Source organism: Antechinus flavipes, chromosome 4 (genome assembly GCF_016432865.1).
Source record: "Antechinus flavipes isolate AdamAnt ecotype Samford, QLD, Australia chromosome 4, AdamAnt_v2, whole genome shotgun sequence".
Lineage (NCBI taxonomy): Eukaryota > Metazoa > Chordata > Mammalia > Dasyuromorphia > Dasyuridae > Antechinus > Antechinus flavipes.
In genome coordinates this window covers 307,999,740-308,025,559 of record NC_067401.1, presented here as the reverse complement: position 1 = coordinate 308,025,559, position 25,820 = coordinate 307,999,740, and the positions used below count along the sequence as shown (strand labels likewise).

Here is a 25,820-nt window from a genome sequence, read left to right as displayed (position 1 = left end):
TAGCACTTGTCCCAGTTTTGGTGCTGTATACAACTGGATACTCCTCTTGCCCAGGTGTGCAGCCTCTCTCTGGGTATTGTAGTGCTCCACTCAGCTCACTTATGGCAAGATTTCATCCAAAGTGTCCGCAGACCTTGTTTTCCCTATGAATAGCTAGGCTGGAAAAATGAGTATTTCTTGGATTTCTCCATCAGTATTTGACCTTTTCTAAATCTGTTGGGAGAAGTTTGGAGTGAAGGGAGTTCACTGTACTTCTTGCTACTCCATCATGTTGGTCCAACTCAACACTATTTTCTTTACATTACCATGGCCCTTTTCCTACCAGCTTGATCAATTTTTCTATACAGAGTTTACTTTTTTTTTTTTTTTTGGCCAACAGTTCATATAAATATTTTCACCTTTCTCTATCACTGTTTTTTTTTTTTTAACAGTGCAATAGTATTATGTTACATTCATGCACTTCAATTTGTTCTGCCATTACTCAATCAAGGGGCATCCATTTTCCTTCTAGTTCTTCATAACAAATGTAATTTTCATGACAAGTCATGAAATATGTCACAATATAACTATTTTCTTAAAAGTCAACATTTTATTGCTAAGTATGAAATCATTAAATTTTGAGACCAATTTTGCTTGTATCCCACCATAAGAGTGACATATATAGCACAAAGTAATGAATATTAATCAAATGTCATAAATCACCAGGATTTCCAAAAGTCTAGATTTGAGGGATTTTCAGTTCAGACTGTGGTCTTCAGGATAACTGTTCTAAGATTTCAAAAATTATCTAAAATTCTGGTAAAGACATCCTAAAGGATGGAGAATGAATTAATTAAGCAAGATTTTTCATTCTGTTCTGCAAGAATTCTACAATTTAATATAACATTTTATAAATGAAGTTTGTTTGGCTTTTGATATTATATGAATTTTTATGTGACAGGTTATTACTTAATCCATTTCATTTCTCTTAATCTGCAAATTATACTCTTACCCTCATATTATAGTTGCAAATATTATCTGAGTACAATCTAGGGCAGTTTCAAAAAATGATAAAGTGTTGACATTGTATATGAAAACAATATTACTAGTATTGTCATTACATTGGGACTCATATGAGGAATAACAAAAAGAAAGCCTAGATGTTCAACTTATAATTATTATTTCATTTCTCCTCTTAATATGGTACTGAACTGCATTATTTTGCTCAACACTTGTTTTACGTATCACTAAATCTTTATTCCCAAGACAGCTGAAATGGGTTTAATCATGCAGACAGAAAAAACTGGAAAATTAGCACATCCTGATACCATTAAAAGCTAAGTTTCTCGGTATTCTTTCATCAGTGAGAAAGATATAACCACGAAAAGGCTTTGAATTTACCCTCAGATCTTAAGTTCCTTGAGAACAGGGACAGCTTTTTTGTGTATTTCCAGAACTTAATACACAACTAGCAAATAAGAGCCTAATAAATACTTATTGACTTAACCTTAAAAATAAGGAAAGTTCCCTATCCCTGATGAACACTGGGACCTTAAACATTGACAGGAATATCCCTCCCTGTTGATTCCTCTGGCACTCTGATTTAGGACCACTTGTTATTCATCCAGGTTGCTGAAACAACCTGCATAGTTGTGTTGAACAGAGCCTCTTGTAATCTTGCTTTGATCCAGGATACAGATTAGATCTAAAATCATAGTGCAAGTGATCACTTGATCCAAGGGATACTTAATAAATAAAAATCATTTCTGGGAACAGAGGTTAAGGAATCCCTAATCTCTCTCTCCCATCTGTTCTCAAATAAGGCCTGATGAAAACAAAATAGCAAGATCCATGTGGACTAGTCCTTGGGATTTGGACATGGCTATCACATTCTAAAAGATGTAACACTCTGTTGAATAAGGAGAGTAGATGCAACAGTAACAGTAGTGGCAGAGACTATGACAGCAGCATAGTCAATACCACTAACAACTGCAGTATTCAAACTGAAGAGCCTCTGCTAAAAGTAATGTACATGGTGAATATAATTTTATTGAATTTTATTCTCATCATTGAAGTCCTGGAGACATCTAAACCTGACCCATTTCTAGATCTGATCAAATTTTGGGCCTGTATTTTGTTCAATAAAATAATATTCTAAAAAAGCATGACAACATAAAGTGTTTTTAATTTTTACTTACGTTTCTTCTCACATTATTTTATGTGGCTCATTACTAATAATCTAACATATCTTACAATTCAGTAGTTACAAAGTACCACAATCTTCATAAATAATGTCTTCAATACTATCACAACATTTTTACAAAAGCTTACAAATTATTATTATTTTGCTTGCCAAATCTTGAAGATAGCTTCTTTACTGAATCTACTTTACTGAAAAGGCCAAGTGAAAAGTTTAGTAAACCAAAAAACATTAGCTTCTGGCAGCAAATATCATAATGGGTTTCTAATAAAAATGTTTTTCCTCATTTTCCTTGTGGTTTCCATTTGGGAGGAGAAAAAAAATGTTATCTGAAAGTTATTGTGCACACATCAATGGACTATTTAGAAGTTTAGACTACTTGGAAAAATCTATAAAACTGTGTAACAGCACTTCATCATTATCTGTTAAACATGTATATCTAGTTAAGATCATTGGAATCCATTAAACCACTAAGTTAAAGAACCTGGCAAAGTGCCAAAAAGATGAACCACAAGTACAAAGCTCTTCTCTTGTCAGGTAATTTAGTAAGAGAAAGACACTGACAGTGTATCCAAGAAAAAGAAAGGTTTACTATGAGCTCTCTCCAGAAAGCCAGGTCAAAACATTTGCTACTTTTAGTTCAAGCTAATGGATTAATGAAGAACTTGGAAGACCCAGTTCTAGTTCTTCTTCTGCCATTACACATCTTGCTATGTGACACTGACAGGTCAATTAACTGTTCTGAACCTCAATTTCCAAAGAGGAGGTTAAATCAGATGATATCTAAAATTTCTTCAAATTCAAACATTCTCTAAATCTATAGTATACAATCCATGAGTCTATTCCCAAGTCTTCAAAGTCCAGTAACTAAAGCTCATTTCATCCTTGAACTAACAAAAATAATGGAAAATATGACTTAAAATGAATTACATCCTTCACTAAGTTATCTTCAGAAAATATCAAATTATAAATATTTCATTAATTAAAAGTAATGCTTCTTTAGTAACAAGTAGACAAACATCTAGAGAAGACTAAATACCATCCCATTTCAACACAGGCCCTAATTCTTGCATATGCATTTATATTCATCATATAGTATTATAATTCTTTGGAAACAATACACTACTATTCACTCTTACTCACCATTTTGAATGTAAACTAGAAAGATTTGTGCTAAAATTGACTTGAACCAAGACAATGGCACTTCCTTTTTTCCAGCAATGTACCCAATGAAATAAACTACCAAGAATAGGATTTTTTTTTTTTTTTTTTGCCAGACCTATGATTTCATCGATATAGGGAACTGCTAAGATGGAAAGTCTACCAATGCAACCAGGAAACATATCTTTAAATTTTATCTTAGAGAGTTGTACAGGGAACTTCTCAAGGGGGAATGTAAGTGATTTGCCCATAGTCATGCAACTAACATAAATTAATAGGCAGGTATATTTCTAAGGCCAGTCCTCCATCCATTACACCACTTTGGTTCTCATTAATTTTAAAGGCATCAAACAAGATCCCATGTTTTACTTTACTATTTCTATAAATCCTAAGCATATTGAGAGAGGGGGAGATGATAGGGCAGTTGGAAACAGCAGCACAGAAAGAAGAAATTTATTCATTTTTGATTCAACTTCCCTCAAGTAGAAGAAAAAATTGTCATTAAAAACAGTTCACCAACTTAAATATATTCATATCATCAATTTATATAAGGATTTGTTCCCTAATCCATATCATTATACATAAAATCTCATCCATTATAATGAATATTATAATGAGCATTGTAATATCTAATTTAAAAAAATTAATGAGTACATTGCTAGAAATCATGGTAACAGCCTTAAGAAGCTGAAGATGAACTATCTGGAGAAAAACTGAAGTTTAAAAAGTGGGAAGCACTCTGATCCACTAGAAAGATAAATGGTGTTACACACAAAACAACCCTTTCTAATTCAAGTTACTGGAATCCTTAGGCGATATTCTGTCTGTATATGAAAATAATATTTAAGTGGAATGAAAGTTAAAGGGGTTAGGAAATAGCTATTACTGAATTAGAAAACAGAACTGGGAATAAAAACTTGGTTTACATCTACTTTCCTTTCCTATCCTGTCAAACAGCACATAACCAGGCACTATTATTACAAAAAGTAACTTACAAGTACCTAATAAATAATAAAAGTGGGTGTAAAAATGGACATTAGTTAGAAGTTATCTATTCAGAAATGAAAAATAACTTATTGTGTATGTATACAGAAGCCTTCTTTAAGTTTTAATGTGATTTTACCTGTAATGTTTTATGTAGTAGACATTCTCCATTAAATCATTCCCAAGGTTAAGTAAGTGTTTATGTGAACTGTGATCACATGACTCATTAAGATTCAAACCTAGGCTCTTATATCTTTTCATAGCAGAAGATTCTATACTGCTCCGGATGGCCTGTTCCTAAACACATCAAGCTTTACAATTCCTAAGCACCGAAGTTTTAAATTTACTGTGAGCCAAGATCAAGACAACTCTTCAACTGGTAGCACTTCTAGCCTGTAGTCTTGCAATCAGTTGATCAGCCTACAAACATCAAGAAAAAAAGAAAAATGTTATTTGCTCTGCCAAATTATCTGTAGTGAAGGCCAATTACATACAAGCAAATATGTTATCTTTCCCTATAACACTTGAATTCAGTAAGAGTAGAAACTGTTTTGCTTCCCCGCCCACTCCCAGTAATCAGAAGGTTTGCTTTGCATGTATTAAAGATTTTAAGTAATGTTGCTTCATTCCTATACAAATCACAACCCCAAATATAACGTCAATTGTTTCACATCACAAAGCAGACTTTTACTGGCTAGAATTCTGGACTTTGGAGTCAGGAAGCCTTGAGTTCAACTCCTACCTCACTCTTATAAAAGTGTGACCATGGGTATATGAGAATATACCCTCTCTCTGTACCTAAGTTCCTTCAGCTAGAATTTATGAAAATAATAACCTGTAATTCCTATCTTGCAAGGTTATTTTGAGGCTCAAATGAGATAATACAGGTTGTTCCAAAGTCTTAGTACCATCGTAAGGTACTCATTAAGCTATTATATCATTTTGTAAATTTTAAAGCACTTCAAACGTGTCATTTTTCTTCTAAATGGCCCCACAAAGAAATCAATATATGCAAATAAAAGCACAAGTCCAAACTTTTAAAAAGCAAACTAAAATATTTTAAATTTCTTTTCATTTTTAGAATTTTTCTCAACTATTTTATAAAACCTGGACCCTTCAGTACTTTTTTTGGGAGTAAGGGATACGCAATTGGAGTTAACAACTTGTCCAGGATCACACAGCTAGTAAATGTTAACTAAGTAGTTAGATTTGAATGCAAGTCCTCCTGACTTCAGGGTGCACTTTCACTGCATCATTTAGCTACCCCTCTTCTGTACTTCTTGGTAGAGAGTATTCACTATTGTCTTTATTTTCTCTCAGAATCTCTCTTCTGCACATTAACAAATGCCCTTTTATTTCTACTCACTTTCTGCAAAGACTTCTTTTTAAGAGAATATGATTTAGAACCCTATAAATATCTGTTTTAAAATAAAACTCAATAAAATCATTTGGAGAATCCAATTTAGAAAATAAAAGCTGACACTTATAAAATATGAGTTTCCAGATGTTAGGCACCATTTAACTTTTTATTACTACAACAAACATGTACTTAATCATAACTTAAGCATGCATTCATGGATTGCATAAAAGCTAAGCCTGGTTAGGTGACTCTATTATTCCAGTCACCTCTTATATTTACTTGATAAGCCAAAGGCCAAAATCACATGATTAAAACAGCTAGGCTTATTTTTCTTAAGCCTCAGGAAAGCTCTGCTAGTTTAAGCACACAACCCTGGATCAGATATGACCATTAATGCTTACAGACTCTCCTCAACTAGCTACCTAAAACCACAGAAACTATCCCATATCTTACTATTAAAAGCTCCTTTTAACTTTGGTAAGATTTTCCTAGCTCCCTTCCCTTTCTCTCCCCTCCCTCCCCCAACTCAACTGTGATGGGTTAGAGTAAATCTATCAGTCAGTAATAATACTATTCCAAAGAGGGGAAGTTATAGGATGAGGGGGGTGAGGAGGAAGCTGGTAGGAAAGGGGCTGTTCAATCCTTTATCTCTTGACTACTGGCAAGTCAACAATACTTACTGTGATGAACCAGTATGAGTTGAGTCTATAAACCAATCTGGATAAAAAACCTAGCTGACTGGCTGGTGCCAGGACATGAAGGTGCAAGTGAGCTATGGAACAGAATGGAGGCCAATGAAAACCCATTCTGAAAGAGAGAAGCAAACAGTCAGAAGCTAACAAATGAATTTGGGGTCATCGTTTAAATCTATTAAAGTATCCATCTACTTTAAAAACATTATCCTAGAGTAATGTCCTAAGTTGAATTTGATATTTAAAATTAATTCTCCCAAAAGGCAGTTTATAGCTGGAGACAATGTCTTTAGAGTCAATCTTCGTTCTTTTTACATATAGGAATTCTTCCAAATTAGTAGTTCTCAAGCTTTTCACAGTGAAAGAATACTTCAGTTTAAAGGGAAAAAAAAGGCAGAAATCTCATAGTAAAATTCTCTAAAATTGTTATATTAAATGCCTATTAATAAACAAAATAAAAATTTATTTTAAAAAAGCTTGAGGTATTTCAGGATTCCTTGCAGCAATACAATTTAAGACACATTGCTCTAAAGTATCACTCCTATATTAAATCTAAACTATAGAACTACAAAAACAATGAAATATAAACACCAGAGCTGATCTATAATTCAATCAGCAGAGGGCACTCTTGTCTTTGTTGAAGACAAGAATCCAAGTTTGAACAATTTCAGCAGACATTAAACCGGACAGTTACAACATTTTAAGGAAACATTGTACATCAACTATCTGCAAACATTTGGTTTTACCTGGAAAATACGAGATGTTTTAGTTTGTTTTTGTTTTTTTGCTTTATAAAAGAGTTTACTATAGAATTCCTTTAAATACTGTTTTCTAATGAGCTTAAAATATTTACAAAAATTCTATTTATATACAACTTCAAAGGGGTATAAATAGTGAATAAAGGAATTCATATTCATAACAACCATTCAACTATCCAACATCATAACAACAATCTAAATCACAATAGATGGCTTACAGGATTGACAAGAGAGCAAGGTACACAGAACTACTACCATATCATCACAACAAGGCTTCTTTATATATCAGTAGCCACTACTAGAGAGGCTGGGGGAGGGAGGAAGGAAGAAGCACATTGATACATTGCTGATAAATCTAAAATTGGCCAAACAATTTTGAAAGGCAACTTGGATTTTCCAAAATAAGTAACCATTCTCTCACCAAGTTCTTTTACGTTTTCATATTTGTTATTTCTAATGATGCATATATCCAATACTTTTATGTCTCAAAACTGATTCAATTTCACAGTTTTTGTTTTTAATTTTTTTATAACAAAAAATACTGCTATGACTTTTTTGGGTACATAGGGAACCTTACCATGTTTGACCTCTCTGAGAAATATCCCCAGTAGTAGAATTTCTTGGTCAGACGATAAGGAGAGATTAGTCACTTATTTTGGATAATCAGATTCAGAGAACATACATAATGACCTCAACTGTTTCTTTTTTTTTTTTTTTGGTCTAGACCTATAATTTCATAGGGAACCCCAAGCGAGAAAACCCTTTCCACTAATACAGATCAGCAACAGACCAGTAATTAATATTCTTAGTAGATCCCTGAGAACACTGAAAGATTTAACTGATTTATCTAGAAACACAAAGATAGCTTGCATACTATTTCATGTGGACTCTTCCTTTCCTGTTGATAACTTATACAGGAAAATGTTCACTTGAATATTAAGTTCAGTATAATGTTTCTAAAAATTAAATAGGGAGCTAGATGCTCTTTGAACTCTAAATTTATGATCCTTATGATTAAAGATTCAAGTTTGAACCCCAGAATTAGATTTCATATAGTACTTTGTACCTTTCTTATGAAAGAGAGAGAGAGAGAGAGAGAGAGAGAGAGAGAGAGAGAGAGAGAGAGAGAGAGAGAGGGGAAGACAGGGATAAAGGGAGGGAGACAGAGAGAAAGAGAGAGAGAGAGAGAGAGAGAGAGAGACAGATAGACACAGACAGATAGACAGGCAGACTCTCCTTCTTGCTCATTCCCCACCCACTGCCTTGGCAGCAAAGTGCTGTTCACATAGTGGTCAATTAATAAATGTTTTTTTCAATTGGTTAGGATTTCAAAAAACATCTCAATTGGGTTTTTCTGCCAATATCTTGCAGTCAGAAGTTTTTGATATTGAAACAAACTATATAGATTAGTAAAAACATTGTGTAAAAAGATTAATGTCGAATTTTGCATAAATTCTTTCATTCATTCCTTTAGCAGTTATGTGATTAACTCTAATTCAATCACAATAGAAAAATTAGTAATACCATACGTAGGACAAAGTATACCCATTAGTAACAAATTCTTAATATCAATTTCAGCTCTCAAAAGACAAATTATTTTTCCATTTCAGAAATAATGCTTTCATTACAGGAGAAGAAATCATCTTTTATAAAATTAATAATTCCCAATATGGTCATAAACAGGCAAACTCTTACCTCACATCACTCAGGTCAGTGACATTTTTCTGCTGAAGAACGGTTTTTCCAACAGTAATCATTTTCTCCACTGTACAAAAGGAAAAAAAAACTACCTTTAGCAAACACTAAGATGTCAGTCAACCATACAAAATACATATTAATTCTTCTAGTCCATACCAAAAGTTTTCAAGAAAATTAAGAAAAAAATCTAGAGAAAATAAAGTGACCTCAGCCAGTTTTTAGTGCACAAGCAACTTCCCCACAAAAAGTCCCATAGTTTAAGATACTCGCCCAACTTTCAAACCAAAAATAAAGTACTAGAGGAAAACCAAATCACATATAAAATTAGTCTCCAACTGTATCCAAACAAGGAGGACAACAATTAATGGCAACAATACACTATTAAAGAGTATGGAGGACTACTAATGAAGCACGCACTTGAAATGGAAATTAAGGCATCTTAACAAGTGAAATTCTGGTTATTTGGTTTCTACAACACCATACTCACACAATTTGTTTTAGGTGAAAATACAGACAATCTAGGCTTCACCAGAATATTTATTACATCCTAGTACAGTGATAGGAAATAATAATGAAAATTTAAAATACAAGTACACTAAACTTTTATTCTTCTGAATTAAAAATAAAACAGTTGTAATAACCAGGATTTGGGGGAAAGAAAGGGAAGGGAAAAGCATATTTAGCTGTCTATTTTGATAAGAGATTGAAAAATGAAAAGCAAGACACCTGCTTTTAGGAACTGTAAAAAAAAATTTCAGCATATGTCATAGGGTCAGTTTAAATTCAGACTTATCTCCTATACTTTGAAAATCTGAGACCTGTGAATTATTTTTAATATTTTGATAACTATAATTCAATATAATCAAGGGTTTTTTTGGATGCCTAAATATTTTTAGGCATTGTGAGGTGGCTAAGTGGCTGAAGTGTTGGGCTCAAGAATATTCCAATTCTGCTGCAAGACTGTTACGTCATTTAACCTTGGAGCCTTAGTTTCTTCATCTGTAAAATATGAATAATAGCACCAACCTCAGAATTGCAGTAAGAATCAAATAAGATAATACAGATAAAACACTTTGCAAACTTTAAAGTTCTATGTAAATACTCGTTATTATTTATTCTGAGAAGACATTAATGACAAAATAACATAAGAACTTGATCTGAAGCAACAGATACATAGTGATGCACTGAAAGATCCTAACCTGCCGTTTGAATCAAAAATTAGCCTTTGTTTAATGTAGTTAAATGTTTATTGAAATGTAATTCTTTGAAAATGGTTGCTAATTATTCACAATGCAGAGATTAGCAGTTACCTTCATTATTAAATTAAATAGGAATCCATACTTCCCCAATACAAGCATACAAACAGTATTGTGAAAACTGACTTATGAAGAAAAAATATTTAGACTTAACAAACAGATCATCTTTCCTATATGTGGAACATAACAAAATAAAATAAATTTCAATAGTTGTTAAAATGGATTACATAAAATGCCTCTATTCACTATTGATTTTCTGTCACACTGTAGACAAATGAAGTTTTACAATAAACCAATTTCTAATCTAAACCTAGTGATGATGACCATAAACATATCCGGAACTCTTAAATAAAAATAAATTAAACCATAGCATTAAATACTAAAGAAAGGGCATTCCACTCCAATATCTTTGCCAAGAAAACATGAGGTCACAGAATCAGGCATGACTGCTACAAGTAAACAACAAAAAGCCATTAAATCTGGTCCAAATGAATCCAAATGAGCAAATTATTAGTTAAGAATTATATATACTTTTTGTTATTATTTTTAATAGTATTTTATTTTTCCAAACATATGCAAAGATAGTTTTCAACATTCACATTTGCAAAACCCTTGTGTTCCAATTTTTTTCCCTTCTCCCTCTTCCCAAGACAGCAAGTAATTCAATACAGGTTAAACATGTGCAATTCTAAACGTATTTCCATATTTTTCATGCTTTTGCAAGAAAAATCAGATCAAAAGGAGAAAAAACAAGAAAGAAAAAATAAGTAAACAAATAACAATAAAAACAAAGGTAAAAATATACTATGTTTTCATCCACATTAACTTTCCATAGTTCTCTCTCTGAATGCAGATGACTCTCTCTCCATCACAAGTCTATGGGAATTGCCTTGAATCACCCTCACTGTTGAAAAGAGTCAAATCCATGAAGGTTTGATCATCACATAATCTTCTTCTGTTCACTTCACTTAGCATCAGATTCATGTAAATCTTTCTGCCATTTTTTTGTAATAAGCCTACTCATTATTTCTATAGAACAATAATATTCCATAATATTCATATATTATAACTTAATTAGCCATTCTCCAACTGATGGGCATCCCCTCAGTTCCCAATTCCTTGCCACTAGACAGAGGGCTGCTACAAACATTTTTTGCACACGTGGGTCCCTCCTTTAAGATCTCTTTGGGATACAAACACAATAGAGACACTGTTGGATCAATAGGTATACACAGTTTGATAGCCCTTTGGGCATAGTTCCAAATTACTTTCCTTAGGCACATTTTTAAGGGAAGCATCATAGTGGCATTGAGCACTAATCTAGCAACAATAGACCCCGAGTTTGATACATGAGACTTGGAGCAAATTACTAAAACTTCCTCCAGCCTCAATCTTTATCGATTCAAATAAGAGAGCTAAATTCAGTGACCTCTGAGATCCCTTTTAACTTATGTCAATGATTCTATGATATTCTGAAAATCACTACTGCTTCAAGACATTATGCAATTACCTCCTATAATCTAGCACAATTTGTCTATCATACAAGGTATCTTAAAATCGTTAGCCAACTGATCCCAGGCTCCAAAAATAAGAATAATCACAACAAACTTTGAGCCCAAGTAACTTGAGGACTAAAAAGTTATGGTGTAAAAAGGCAATAGAAATGGAAGAAGAAAGCTAATCCATCATAAACATAAATTTAGTCTTTCACTAGTGGCAAAAGCTCATCAGGCCCCAAATTCCACAAGTTCCAATGTTTATCATGGATTATGGAAAAAAGGAATTGAGCATTTATTAAGTATCTACTATATGTCAGGCACTATACTAAGTATTTTGGAAAGATTATCTCATTTAGGCCAGTTTGTGATGGCATATTATAAAGAGCTACGTCATACCAAGACATTTTAAAATCAAATTAATATTGCTTTTCCAAAATGTCTAATCTGATCTGGTATTACCATAAATCATATTAAAGTCTTACCTAAGGGTAAATCTTCTTTCTTTAGGGTTTTGCAATTTCCAATATGCTTCTTTGGCACCACAAGATAATGGTGTGGAGCCCCAGGTCTGATGTCTTGAAAGCAAACCAGGTCTTCAGGCTAATGGAATAAAAGATAGTTTCATCTGTTATTCAATTAATCTTTTAAAAACATTTCCTGGTTCTGAGGCACTTGAGCAACAAAATGGCAAACTAGACATTTTCTCTGATTTCCACAAGCCCCAAAACAGCAATTACGTGCCAAAGATAAATTCAGCTGTTTTTCCATGGTCTAAGCCATTCAGAATCCAAAAGAAGGCTAAAAAGTAAATAACAAACAGAAACAAAAACAAAACCACCACAATCAAAGAACTAATACTTATTGACCCTGAGCTCACTCAGCACTGCTGCCCAACCTCCCAAACCCTACCAGCAATGAAGATACACTAGCAGACCCAAGAAAAGGCCACAGACTAACATCAAAATCTCTTCCAATCTCTCCTTTCCCTCTTTACAGTATTATGGAGACCTGCAGGTCCCAGGCTACAAAAGTCTGGGCTCCAGAATCAACTTGGCCATATTCCTTCAGGAGAAAAAGTCTTTTAGGAACTACAATCCAAAAATCCCAACTGCAAAGCTTTGAACTGCTGTGTTGGATCAGAGAACTCTAAAGAACAGAAGAAGTGGAACACATCACTAGGACACTAAATTGTATGTAGTAGAGAACATTCTACCAAGCCTCCTGGAAGAGCATAGCATCCGTTGGGGGTCAGTTCTGACTACTCTAAAGTCAGTTGGGACAAGTTGAGACTAGGCCAATGAAACCATTTTCCTAGTGTGGGAGAAGGCTAAGGTGTTTTGAGATCCAGTCCATCCAGTCTTCCAAGAAGCCACTATGAGAGGGGAGGGAGTCAGGAAGTGAGTGATAAAGAAAATAAAAGGGGAAGGCTAAAAGTACCAAACCAAAGATTTCAGGAAGAAGATAATTCAAAAGATTTTGAATATTAACTGATAAATCAACAGGAAAAATAGTAACAACAAAAAGAAATATGGTCTCTATATCTTGTAAACAAATTCAGACAATTAAGTATAATAAATACTTCAAAATAAAAGAAAATGATTCAACAGCTGATGGGACAGAAGACCCTGGGGAATTTGAGAAGAACAAGGAACTCACAACATGCTATTTCTGAATAGTTTAAATGAAAATTATGAGAGTAGATCTGCATCCTACAAAGCAGAAAATAAAAATCTGAATCTGCAATGGCAAAGTCTCCTCAAATTAATAAGAGAGAACAAAAGATTCAGCATACATATACACAAAAGTGAAGAACAACCTAGAAGAAGAGAAGCAAAAAACCAATAACATTCACAGAAAATATGTCACTAACATTCAAAGAAAATATGTTACTATATAGACAAACATGCAAAACTCCAAGACAGAATATACAGCAACAACCTAAAGATTACAGGTCTCCCAGAAGAACATAAAATAATAAAATGACATTATAATGAAGGAAATAATAGAAGAGAACTTTTTAGAAATTTTGAACATGGAAAATAAAATTTTCACTAAAAGATCTCATAGATTATCTCCATGATAAAACTCAAAACTATAAATGCCAAGACAAAAAGTGGTTAAAATTAACAATTTGATTCAGAAACAAGTTCTATAGGCATTTCCTAATGCCATCTCAGCACTGCTCAGAAACTATAAATTTTTATCTATTGGAAGTGATACTTAGGTTAAAGTTTAATAACGCTACTGCCATTCAAAGTAGATTTTAGAATTATACAGACAATATCTAAAGAAAACTGGAAAATCAGCTTCATGGGACTTTCATCTATCCCAGTAAACAAGAGGGCTGACCTTAAAGTCAATCCAAAAAAGGAATCATGAGAAAAGAAAAGAAAAGGAAAAAAAAATCATAAGCTGGATTACTGCGCCACTTCATTATCAAGGATTCCAGTGTCAATGTTCAAAAATGTATTTTAAAGTTCTGGTACTTTCTCTTCATTTAATCTATGTGGCAGTTATTAATCCAGGTGTTACAGTTTAACTTTTTTCCTCCCCCAGAGATTAATTTATAAACACTATTTTTCTGGTTTACATTCTTCAAGCCAATAAAAATTTTTTTTGTTGCCTGAAAAGTACATACCACTCAATCAAAACTAGCCCTCCCTCCAGATTTTGTACTTAATGAGATATAAGCATAACCAACGGAAAGTCTTCAGACTCTGATGGTATGTATACTCAAGAGATCAGAAGGCCTCCAGTACACAGGATTTCTTGTGGTCATCCTAAAAGAGAGTAAATATATGAGTGACACAGAATAGGCAAGGAATCTACAATAACCACGTCATTAAAACATACATGGCACTCACAGCCACAAAAGATTAGTTTTGAATGGACAACAGAATGTTTTTGCTTTAAGAGGACATTTGTTCATTCCTGAGGAAGTTTTTGGACCTCCATTCATTTAATAGACTATTATGTGTCAAGCATGGTACAATTTTAAAAGATAGTTATATGTTTGGAGATATGAGTCAAAGTGAAATTTATTCTGCCTATGCTATTTGTTACAAAGGTGTGTTTTTTTCCCTTTTTTTTGATGAGTGAAAGGGGATAGAAAATAAGTTTTTTTGTTCATTAAAAAAATGCATAAGTTCTATGTTTATGGAATTCTGAGTATAGGAAATGGAATCATTTTCTATTATCCTCGTCCCTTTTCTATAATTAAAATTTAATTTAGCACCTATGAAAATACATGCATGTAACCTTTTCTGAATTAACATTTTCCTAGAATCAGCTATTTCATACTGGGTTATTTTTCCCATAGTCACAGTAACTTTAAAACAGAATATGAATAAGGAAAAGTAAAGCCAGCAAACTTGGCTTCAATGAGAAAGCCAAGTGCAAGAGTCCTGTGACCCAGAAATATTGCTACTAGGTTTTTACCTTAAGGGATAATGGCTGAAAAAAAAAAAAAAAATACATGCCTTACAAATTTAATGGAATACTACTGAGATATAAAAAATGATCAAAGCATGATTTCAGAGAAACATGGGAAGACTTGTATAAAATGGATACTGAGGAAACAGAAGAGAGCCAGAACAGCAGTTTATACAATTACAACATTTTAAGGACAAACAATTCTGAAGCAATAAGAACTGTGATTAAGCAATAAGAACTATGATATTGGCAATGACCAACCAATACAATGACAATGCATACAATCCACAATCTAATGCAGAGTTGGACTTGAGGCAAATTGAAAATTTTTGAAATGACTTATGTGGGCATTTGGTTCAACTATGTATGTTTGTTACAAATGTGTTTTTTTTTTTCATTTATTCAATAGAACGGAGAATATAAGATGAGAGAAAAAAATTAGAGTTAAAAAAAAATTAGAAAGCACAAAAGAAAAAGGAAAAACTGTGATGAGACAAGTTCGAACATTCCACACAGATACTCCTCTCTTGGTTACCACATAGTCTCACAAAAAGACTGGGGGGGAGGGAGGGAGAACCTCCCACCCTGCAGTGCGTTTCAGAGAATGGGCTCTTTGTCTTGCTGTTCCAACTTCCAGTAAGCAACAAGAATGGAAAAAGAAGAAGATAGTAAAAATTCAAGTATTAAATGTTCCCTCCTGTCTTATGACTGCTGCTGCAAAGAATGAAAATAAAGACTGTTAAAAAGAGTGTTAAGAGCTGTAGTCATTTGCTCTCAGAATACCTGCAGCTGAGAGGCTGTTTTGATGATACTGAATCACCAAGATGATACTGCTCCATCATGGTCACATTCCATGGACCCCATTTCTTCATGTAATTCCTCTAAATATTAAAATGTTAATGGTATATTGTATCTGTTTTTCCTTCTGAATTTAGGAAGCATTTAGAGAAGGATGGCAGAGGAATATTATGTAATACTCTGAATAATTGTGGAAAGCTGTATAAGGCTGCATAAAGGAGTTAGAATTAAAAGACCTGTGTTTTAGATCTGATTTTTAATACTTATTCTCTAGATGAACTTGGGGAAACATAACTAAGCCTAAGTTTAATTACTTGAAAAATGAAGGTAATAATACATTACATAAAAGACATTAAATACCTTCAAAAAGTTCAATGCTCCAAACCCAGACGAATTATAATCCATGGCATTAAGAAAATTGCTAGATATGTATGATTGTTGGGTTATTGTCAGGTATTTCTGAAAAACTGAAAGAAAGAGAGAAATGCCCAGGACTAGAAAAGACAACTGTTTTCTCAATTTTCCAAAAAAAAAAAAAAAAAAAGTTTTACTTCAATTCATGGCAAAATTCTAGAAAATCATGTGAAAGGGAGGGTTAGGACACCTGACTACACATGCCACATTAAACAAAACTGCTTTTTGGACAGCATTACTAAATTGGTAAATCAAGGAGAAACTATACACAGTTTACCTTGTATTCCACAAAATATTATCTCATGCTAATGAATAGCATGTAAAGCTAGAGAAGGTATGGGCTAGATGTAGAAAACCTAACTCAAAGAGCAGTCTTAAGAGCACAATGCCAACTTGGATAGACATATCTTTAGTGACAGCCCCAGGCATCAATCTGTCCTTGACCTGGTGCTGTTTACTTTTTTTTTTTTTTTAAAGAATCTGAATGAAAGCAAAGATGGAATGCTCATAAAATATGCAGACTAACCAAAAGCTAAAAAGGATAGCTAAAATACTGGATGAGAATAAGGATCCAAAAAAGACCCTAACAAAAAAAATGGGTCAAAATTACTAAGATAAAATTCGACTCATACAACATTAATGTAAAGCCCTGCATGTGGAGTCCCCCCACCCAAAAAATAACAAAGAGAAAAGTATGTCAGTTTATATTAAATAGACCTGCAAAGTGTCATAGACTTCAAAATCATTATGAATTAACAACTTGACAGCCAAAGTCAAAATACTACTAATTTACTTGTTCTTAGGCAACACTAAAAGTTATTATGTCTAGACCATGGGAGATGAGAGTCTCACTGAAGTCTGTCCTGGTTAGCCACTTTTATTATAATCAATTTCAAGGTGTTGACATTTTAAAAAGCAGCATGGCATAACACAAAAGCTGTATAAGTTGCTTTTCTTTAAATCTGTAAAACCTAGATTCAAGTCCTGATTCTGACACATATTGGCTATGTGATCCTGAGAAAGTCAATTAACCTCCTGGTTCCTCTATGTAATTCTAAGGCTTTAGGTTACTGTCATTTCAAATTAGCAAAGGGGGCTGGCTTATTAAGAATTTCTCAAATCAATGAAATCTCAGGTCCAGTGCCATTCCCTACTCCCAAAGATACTTTAAGAAAAGCACTGATAATGGGGCAGAGCTAGGTGGTGCAGTGAATAGTGCACCAGCCCTGAAATGAGGAGGACCTGAGTTCAAAATGACCTCAGATACTCAATACTTTCTAGTTGTGTGAGTCTGAGCAAGTCACTTAACCCCAATTACCTCAGTCAAAATAAATAAATAAAAATCACTGACAAGATGGAACATATTCAGAAGTGAAAATAAGGATGATGACTAAAAATGTCATGACATATAAAGAATAAGGCTGTTTAGCCTGAAAAGTAGACTTAAGGGAGACATACAATATGAAAGCTTTCATGTAAAAGGATAAAACTTGTACTATTTGGTTTCAAAAAATAGGACTAAAGGGATAGATTTAGCTTTTATTTAAGGGGACAACTTCCTAATACAGTTGTACCAAAAAAAAAAAAAAAAAAAAAGGAGCTGCCTTGGGAGATGATGGGAGGTGATCCCTCGTAGTATAAATCTCTAAAAGGAAGCAGAATGATCAATTGCCAGCTGTGTTGTTGAGGAGATACTTGTTTAAAACCAGTTTGGATTAAATGGATTCGGAGGCGTCTTCCACTTTGCAATTCTAGGATTACCCTTTGGATAGCAAAGAAATCATTTCTTAAATCTTAAAGCACTAAGTGTGGTTTTTATTCAAGAACTTTTCATCTTTTTTTCCCCAGTGCTTTCCAGCTGAAACATAAATGATGTAATTTAGATCTGAAATGGCTTAAAACGTCAAAACAGGCCAATGATCTGACATTCCACTGTTGTAATTCTCCCTAAAGAATTTATTAGAGAGCATGACAGAAATAGCACAGTATGAAAGGTTATGGGTAGATCATATTATGATCATAGATCCAAAGACTTTAGAAGCTAGCTAGTCCAATGTGATTCGGTTCTTTCCACTGTACTACTATACTGCTACTACTATTAAAAGTGTCATTTGAAAGAGTAAATACATGAGATTGCAGAGCCACGAAATTATTGTACCAGATTCCCCTATAACCTTAACAAAATTTATAGGAAGCTCTCAGCTAAGAATATAGTTGGAAAACCATTAGTCTAGAATGGTAAAAACAAAGTTTAAAGTTAACAGGGTGAAAATGTAACTTTTTAAAAAGACTATTGCCAAGCCTAATAATCATCTAAACAACATAAAGATTTTTACAGGGCACTCTTAAAAAATCACTACCATACATCGAACCAATCCTTTACAAGCATTTCTTAATCTACTAATTTTTTGCCTGGCACTGTGCTGAGCACTGAAATTACCAGTACAAAGAAAGATAGTCCCTGCCTTCAAAGAAGAAAGGAGTAAAACTGGAGGAAGAAGAGAGAGAAAAAAAGTATCCCAGAGCGGGGAACTCATAAAAAGTCTGGAATAGGTGGAAAAATGAGATGGGAGCCATGCAATCAGAGGGGAAGGCAACAGGCACAGAGGGCTCTTCTGATCAGTGAAGAGCAAAAATTTATAGAGACTGAAAGACAGAGACAAAGAAACATAAAAGGGAAGGCCTTCATATGCAAAACAGAAGTTCCTTATCCTAAAATTGTTAGTGGCTTAAATAGATCAATTGCATATGAAAAGGCCAAGGAGACAAAAAACTTTACACAAGAACACAAACCACATTCATACCTTAATCTCTAATCACTAATCTGCATAAAATCCCCAAAGGGAAGGCCTCGGACAGTAATAGAAGTAGGACTGACAGAATTAGGCCAAATCACCACAAAATAAGGCCTACTGCCTAGGCCTTAGAGGTAGAGGCTTTTAAGTCACAAAGGATGGTCATCAGAAGAGGTTAGACCTTACTTTCAGTAAGAAGATAAGCAATCTAAGAGATGAAACTCTGAAGGTATTGTGAGGGATGTAGAAGACCCTTACCCAAAATGACTACTCAGAGATCACTCAGTAGAAGGCAGAAAAGTTGTTTATTGAAAACCTCCGGAGGATGAGCCGTCCCATCGCAAGATAAGAAAGAGAAAGCTCGGGGTAGGAGGGCTAAAGAAGTAGTAAAGATACATAGCTTTTATACAAGAAATTACATCACAAGTAAGAGAGCATTGAGAAGGGGAGGGGGAGGCATCTAATTGGTTGTTGCTATTCGGGGAGATTGGAATGGAAGGTTTCTGTTTCCCTGAAATCTCCTGATTTCTAAGAAACAAAAAGTCAGGCCTTCAGGCTTAATCAATCAGACAGTGGTCCAGCTCATAGACTAAATATCGATAGATGTCAAATACCAATAAATGTCATCAGCTCAGGTTAAGTAAATATGTTTCTAGCTGGCCAAGGCTCAAGTAGATATGAGCCTGCACATATTATACAGGTTATAGGGGAGACACAGAAATAATAAAATACAGAAAAAGAATTCATACATTCCTGTAAGTTCTTCACCTTATCTATTCCCCACAGTATTAAAGGGAAGGGGCCACCAAACCTAAAGTAAATGTTACTGCCCATTGAAAAAGCATAGTAGCACCCCAACTGAAAAGTACTTCAATATCACCCACCCAAGAAAGTGTTTGAGGTTGGAGAAAAAAATACAGCTATCAACAAGAGAGCCTAGCAGGCCCGCAGGCCAGATGCGGCAGCTGAAGACATTTATCTCCCTCACCCACGTCTATGAAGTTTCTTTATTTAAAGGCCCACAAAACAAAGTTTTTGGTTTTACTATAGTCCTGCCCTGCAACAGTCTGAGGGACAGTGAACTGGCCCCCGATTTAAAAAGTTTGAGGACCTCTGCTAGAGAGTCTAGTCAAAGATCCCAGAAGATTCCATGCCTTGGGGAAAGCCCAGCAGATTCCCATTAGAATCTATCTAATTAGCAATGGCACCAATTGTACAATGCAGCAGAGCCTGAGGCCAAAGTGATCTGTTTGATCTAGCCAATGTGTCTCCCCATGAGGAGCATGTCTAGCTAGACAACTGAAAAACTCTTTATCACGATTACCATACTTCACAGTGAATTTTGTCAAGATTGCATTAAAAGAAAAGCCATCAGAGACCTGCTGTTCTAGAGATGTGAGTTCCCTGGCATAAATGTTCCCTTTCAATACCTACCTTTCAATAACTTAAGTTTGTGGCCACTTTTACCCTTACAGATTCTTTTTATATTTGGGGTCAATATACTCTATTCTGAAGCTATAGCACTATTCAAGCTGTACCATCAATAAATTGTCTACAGTAAGGACTTGAGTTTACTGGCTGGAAAGGGTATAGATAGCAATGGGGGCTCAGGAGCTAGTTAAGAGGTTAGTATTCATGGGTTTGGCCCTAGAATTCTTAAGGCAATAACAAGCCAACCTGCCAGTGTGAATACACCCAAAAGAAGGAGTATTAAAGGAATTTACTCACACCTACAGGTTGCAATGCTTTCCCTGATTTCAAGTCTAATGCAATCAAGTCACTAAAATAAGACATATGTAAACAAACATAATTGTGTTTGAGAAAGTTGGCAGATAATAACAATATGACCCAAATGCATTTAGCACTGTAATACTATCTTAGCTAGATTCAGGTATAGTCAAGTAGAAAACTATGCTTCATTCTGACTAAACATTTCATCTTTTAGAATATTTTAAATGATCCAAAATTTCTCTGGGGAAAAATTTCTTCTATCTATAGGTTGCTAAGCATTGTTACAGTATTATGTGGCTCCAGATCTTCAAAAACTATGCCAGCAGAACATCTGGCAAGTTCTACCTAGAAAAGTTTTACATCTATGCTGAAAGATGGACTGTGATCATGATATACAGGGACTTCATAATTTTAAATGCAGGGAGGCTCATGACGGGATGTTGATCACTCTGGGTTTAAAAAGATACAATTGTCAGAACTAGGATGTGAAAAATTTATCATCTTCATCTTTGATCAATTTTTCAAGATTCTGGTTATCCTAAATACTTCTGAGTGTCACTTCATCCAATCTCAGTAATTGCAAGTATACTATACTTCATATTAATCAAGTGATGGATAAAATTTCAGACTTCTAAAGTATACGAAGATCACAGATTTAGTGGGTTACTTAACAGTAGTCCAACCCCCTCATTATAGAGATGAGGAAAACCAAGGTACAGAGAAGTTAAATACTTGCTCCAAATCACATGTGTAGTAAGTTTAGGAGAAAGACTATGAATACAGGTTCTTTGACTCTCAAGCCCTCCCACCCCCAAGAATTATTTTACATAAATGTACTTATTTCCTTTACAAAAGGACCCAAAGGATCATTCTTTTAAATGGTGAATTCATACCGCTGTGGGCCGGTTGTTTCTCAAGATGTGAAGGGTGATGTCTAGACGTGTGTAAGCTGGAATTAAATGAGGCTAGGTTGCACAAAGCTGCGAGCCTCACACTGTCTTCCTGAGTCACTGAAGACTAGGAAAGACAAAAGAGTAAGAGTATATGGAATAGTTCATGCACAGATTATGTGTCCAACAAAACCAAGATGAATTTAGTACAATTGGGGAGAAAAGGCTAATGAACTCACCATGGCATTTAAATGACCCATCAGTGCCTATAGTCTCTTTTCTCACAGGTACAATTTGCTGTTTGCACATTTCCATTTTATGCTTTATAAATTTATCTTGTGTACTTTTAAGAGAAGGGATTATCTAAAATTCTTCCTTTTCCTCAGGTCAGTGCATTCACGAGAAACTTTGATCTTTGCTTCACTATTTCCAAATATCTGATTGGCCCAATTAGAGCTTATGAAATAGACTCCTGATATAGGAAGTGGAGAAACAGGAAAATCTCATGGTATGAATAATAGAAGAAAAACAATCCTTAGACAAGGTTCCAAGTTCGCTTTAAGTTAGTTGCCAATGATTTTGCCTAGATTAATACAGAATGAAAACCTGAGATTTAAATTATATTTACTAGATCACACACACATGTAAATAACCAACTCTGGAATTTTATCATTCTAAGTCAAGGAGGATAAATTCCACTGCTTCTAGAAATTTCCACAACATTAAAAGAAAATTTATATTTCCTTTGCTTTTCCTAATTAAAAATGAGAGGAGCAAGCGCTATTAGGTAATTCCACCTTTCACTGGATCATTGATTGGCTGGGAAAACTGAACTACTGCAAGAGACTTTCACCATATCCAACCTCCTCAGCTTAGAGGGAACACTGAGACCCAAGGGAAAAAATGAGTGAGTTGAGTCAGTTTCCCAGGTTACAATGGGAATTAACTGAGCCAGTTCTCTAACCCTGTATTCTAGCATTCTTTCTAGAATCTTTTCAGAGAAGATAGCATTTAGTTTAAACACTGCCACTTAACTTTCAACAAACAAGCAACAGAAAAACTAATTTTTTTAAATGCAGGTAAAAAAAGCACATAATATGAAAAATGTTAAACAGCCTATTACACTTTTACTTGCCCTTCTATTTTTTGTGTCTCCATACACCTGTATGTAAGCTCTGCCTTCCTAAAACTTTGTCAATCTTTCCAAATTTCTTTTTTTTTTTTTTAATTTATAGCATATATAGCCTTTTCATACAAGGAAATAAAATAATACAAAATTTATATGGAAAAAGAACATACAGAGGAAGGAAAAAGGCCAAACTTTCACAACCAGGATTTGTATTATACAATAAAATCATAGCTGACACTAAACAAAACAATAAAAAAAGCTAAACAGCAGAAAAGATAATGTAGAATTAGGACAAAAGCTGTTCAATAAACACGTGTTTGAAAAACCAACATTACAAAACACAGGGAAAGGGAATAAGTGAAATTTTAAAATCTGGTACATAGAGAATTTTCTCCATTTTTATGGTACTATCTAATAACATAATGGCAAATAATCTATTATTTAAATATTCAAAAGACATCGAAAAAACAATAGTTATTGAAATTGTGGTGAGAAGAAAAAATTTCTTTTTTTTCTAAAGGACAAATGAAAGAAATAGGAGGCAAAAGAGATTTTATTATATAAAAATAAGACTTTTCACATAAAAATAAAATCCCAAGTAAAAAATATATATTAGAAAAAATATTTGCACTAAATGTACAACTGATAAAAATATTACTTCAAAAATCTATAAGAAATTCACCCACATATTTATATGTGAATAAAAATTTTAAATACTGGAATACAGCAATACTGGAAGTAAATTGTTAGAAATGGGGGGGGAGAAAGAGAGGTGGGTTGAATGCTTGAAAAATTAAGTGTAAATCAGAACTGTGTAGTACTGTACCCTTCAAACTAGTAAATATAATTTAAAATTATTTTAATCACTATAACTATTATTAAATATATTGGCAGTATTGTAGGTATAATAGCTGCAGTTACTATGCTACTGGTGGAGCTTAGGAACTGGTGCAATCTTTATGAAAAGCAACTTGATGAACTAGAATAAGGGTTAACATTGATAGTACCCTTTTAGCCAGTAATAATAGATAAATATCCTAATGATTTTTTTTAAGGCCCTCACTGTATAAAACGTTGAAAGTTACTTAAAAAAAAAAAAATTCCACAAAACTGCAAACAGCCCCTAGATACAGTTACTGGAAACAGAAGCATAAATTCATCTTGTTTCAATAAGACAAATCAATACAAATTTTGGTAATTTTGAAATTACCAAAACAATATGGAAAATAATTTCAGTTAGGAAAACTGAATTAGAATACATCATAGACTACCACTTAGTAGCAATAAAAACAATTTTTTTCAAAAAATTATTTATCAGGACACAAAAATTAAAGGAGACATTTTTGTTAAAATACATATGTGCTGTTTAATATATATTGGATTACTTGCCATCTGGGGAAGGGGTGAGGGGAAAGGGAGGGAGAAAAAAATTTGGAACAAAGGTTTTGCAAGGATCAATGTTGAAAATTGCATGTTTTAAAAATAAAAAAAAAAGCTTTAAAATTTTAAAAAATAAAATATATATATGCATATATATATATTTAAAACAAACTGAAAGGTTTGGCACTTGTAATTGTGTGTACGATTTCATTTTTTATTTTATGTGAATGTTTTGTTTGAAGATTACTAAATTTATGTTGCTCTATTTTTAAAGATTAGTTTCTCCTTCTTGCCTCTTTTTTCTATGTGTAGGGTTTATCAGTGCCTGATACATTGTGGGTGCTTAATAAATGTCTGGTGATTGATTTTATTATGCTCTTTACACTGATATGCCACATATTCTGCCATCCACAAAGCTAGTGGACATTTAAGCAACTTCAGTCTTTTAAAAGGAAAAACTGGAAGCAACTATGATCTAACAAAGCTTTCCCCCTTGTTAACATCATACGCCTTTTTTAATTTTTTATTAGTCATATCCTGAATATACATATGGAACAGACGAAATACGAAAGGTATTATCTCCTCTTTGTAAACAGAAAAGACGGTGTTCTTAATACACAAAACACCTTTTTGTAAAAGCGGCATTTCTTTTTGTAAACTAGCCCTTGACAAAGGGATGGGCAGGCTGACCACCGCTAGCCTTCCAACAGCAGGACCAACTGAGGACCACTCCCTTCCCAATAGGGGGAGGATGGCATGGGCTAACACAGAAGCTAGTCCTACCTGCACTCCCAAACAGGCATCAGGGATCCAAGTGTGTATCATACCCTCGCCACAAAGCTCCCGGGGCTGGCTGAGAGCTTACGCCTCCCCCACTCCCAGCACCCATACACAAACACACGTGCACAAACGTAAGCGCTCGGAGATCCTACCCTGGTCCAGCCAGCGCAGGGGCCCCTCCCTCCCCGGCCCAGCTGACCTCGCAGGGAAGCAGTTGGGTGCCGGGCTCCTCCTGCCGAGCGATCCGACAGAACACGCACTTGGGGTCGTAGCCATCGCCTGCCGGATAGGCGGCAGCTCCCTCCTCCACGCCGGAACCGATTTTAGCGGGTGGAGAAGGTGGCTCATCGGACATAGGAGTTCCCTGCTCCCCAGCCATGGCTGCGGCCCTGGGCTGCTCCGCGTCTCTCTGAAGCTAGAAGAGACCGCCGCAGAGGCGGCCTCGGCCCTGCCCCTGCGCGGCCCCGCCCCTTCCCGGGCTCCACCTCCTTGGGGAGCACGTGGCATTGCCCCCAGTCTGAACGCGCCCGTTCTGGCCGGGCTGCCTGCCTCGGCGAGAGCGCTACCTGTGCCAGGGGGCGGGGTCGGCACACGAGCAGGGCCGCCCCCTGCTGGGACCGTCCAGCCCCCAAAGCGGGTCACCCACGGTTCTTAAGGTCCTGAGAAGGTTGAGGGCCCCAGAAATGAGGTCACTAGCGATAATGGAGCTGCTTTCTTCCTTAGTCCTGGCCGTAATGCACCCGATGAGGAATGTGTCTCTGCCCTGTTCCTTAATTTGTTTTTTTAAATTACAGGCATTTAGTACAATAAACTTCTCAATTATGTTATCATGTAGTATAGCTATTTCAAATTCAAAAAAATTGGAGTGGAAGCATTTTTTAGCC

General features: G+C 34.8%; 1 protein-coding gene across 1 annotated transcript; it reads right to left on the bottom strand.

Moving 5' to 3' along the window:
- Positions 1-2,144: 2,144 nt before the first annotated feature.
- On the bottom strand, positions 2,145-25,410 carry HINT3 (histidine triad nucleotide binding protein 3). The gene is made up of 5 exons (XM_051997699.1): positions 25,136-25,410; positions 12,070-12,187; positions 8,830-8,899; positions 6,365-6,491; positions 2,145-4,744 (listed from the first exon to the last, which is right to left on the bottom strand). The coding sequence occupies exons 1-5, from the start codon at positions 25,313-25,315 to the stop codon at positions 4,697-4,699; spliced, it is 543 nt and encodes a 180-aa protein (XP_051853659.1). The 5' UTR covers positions 25,316-25,410; the 3' UTR covers positions 2,145-4,696.
- Positions 25,411-25,820: the final 410 nt, after the last annotated feature.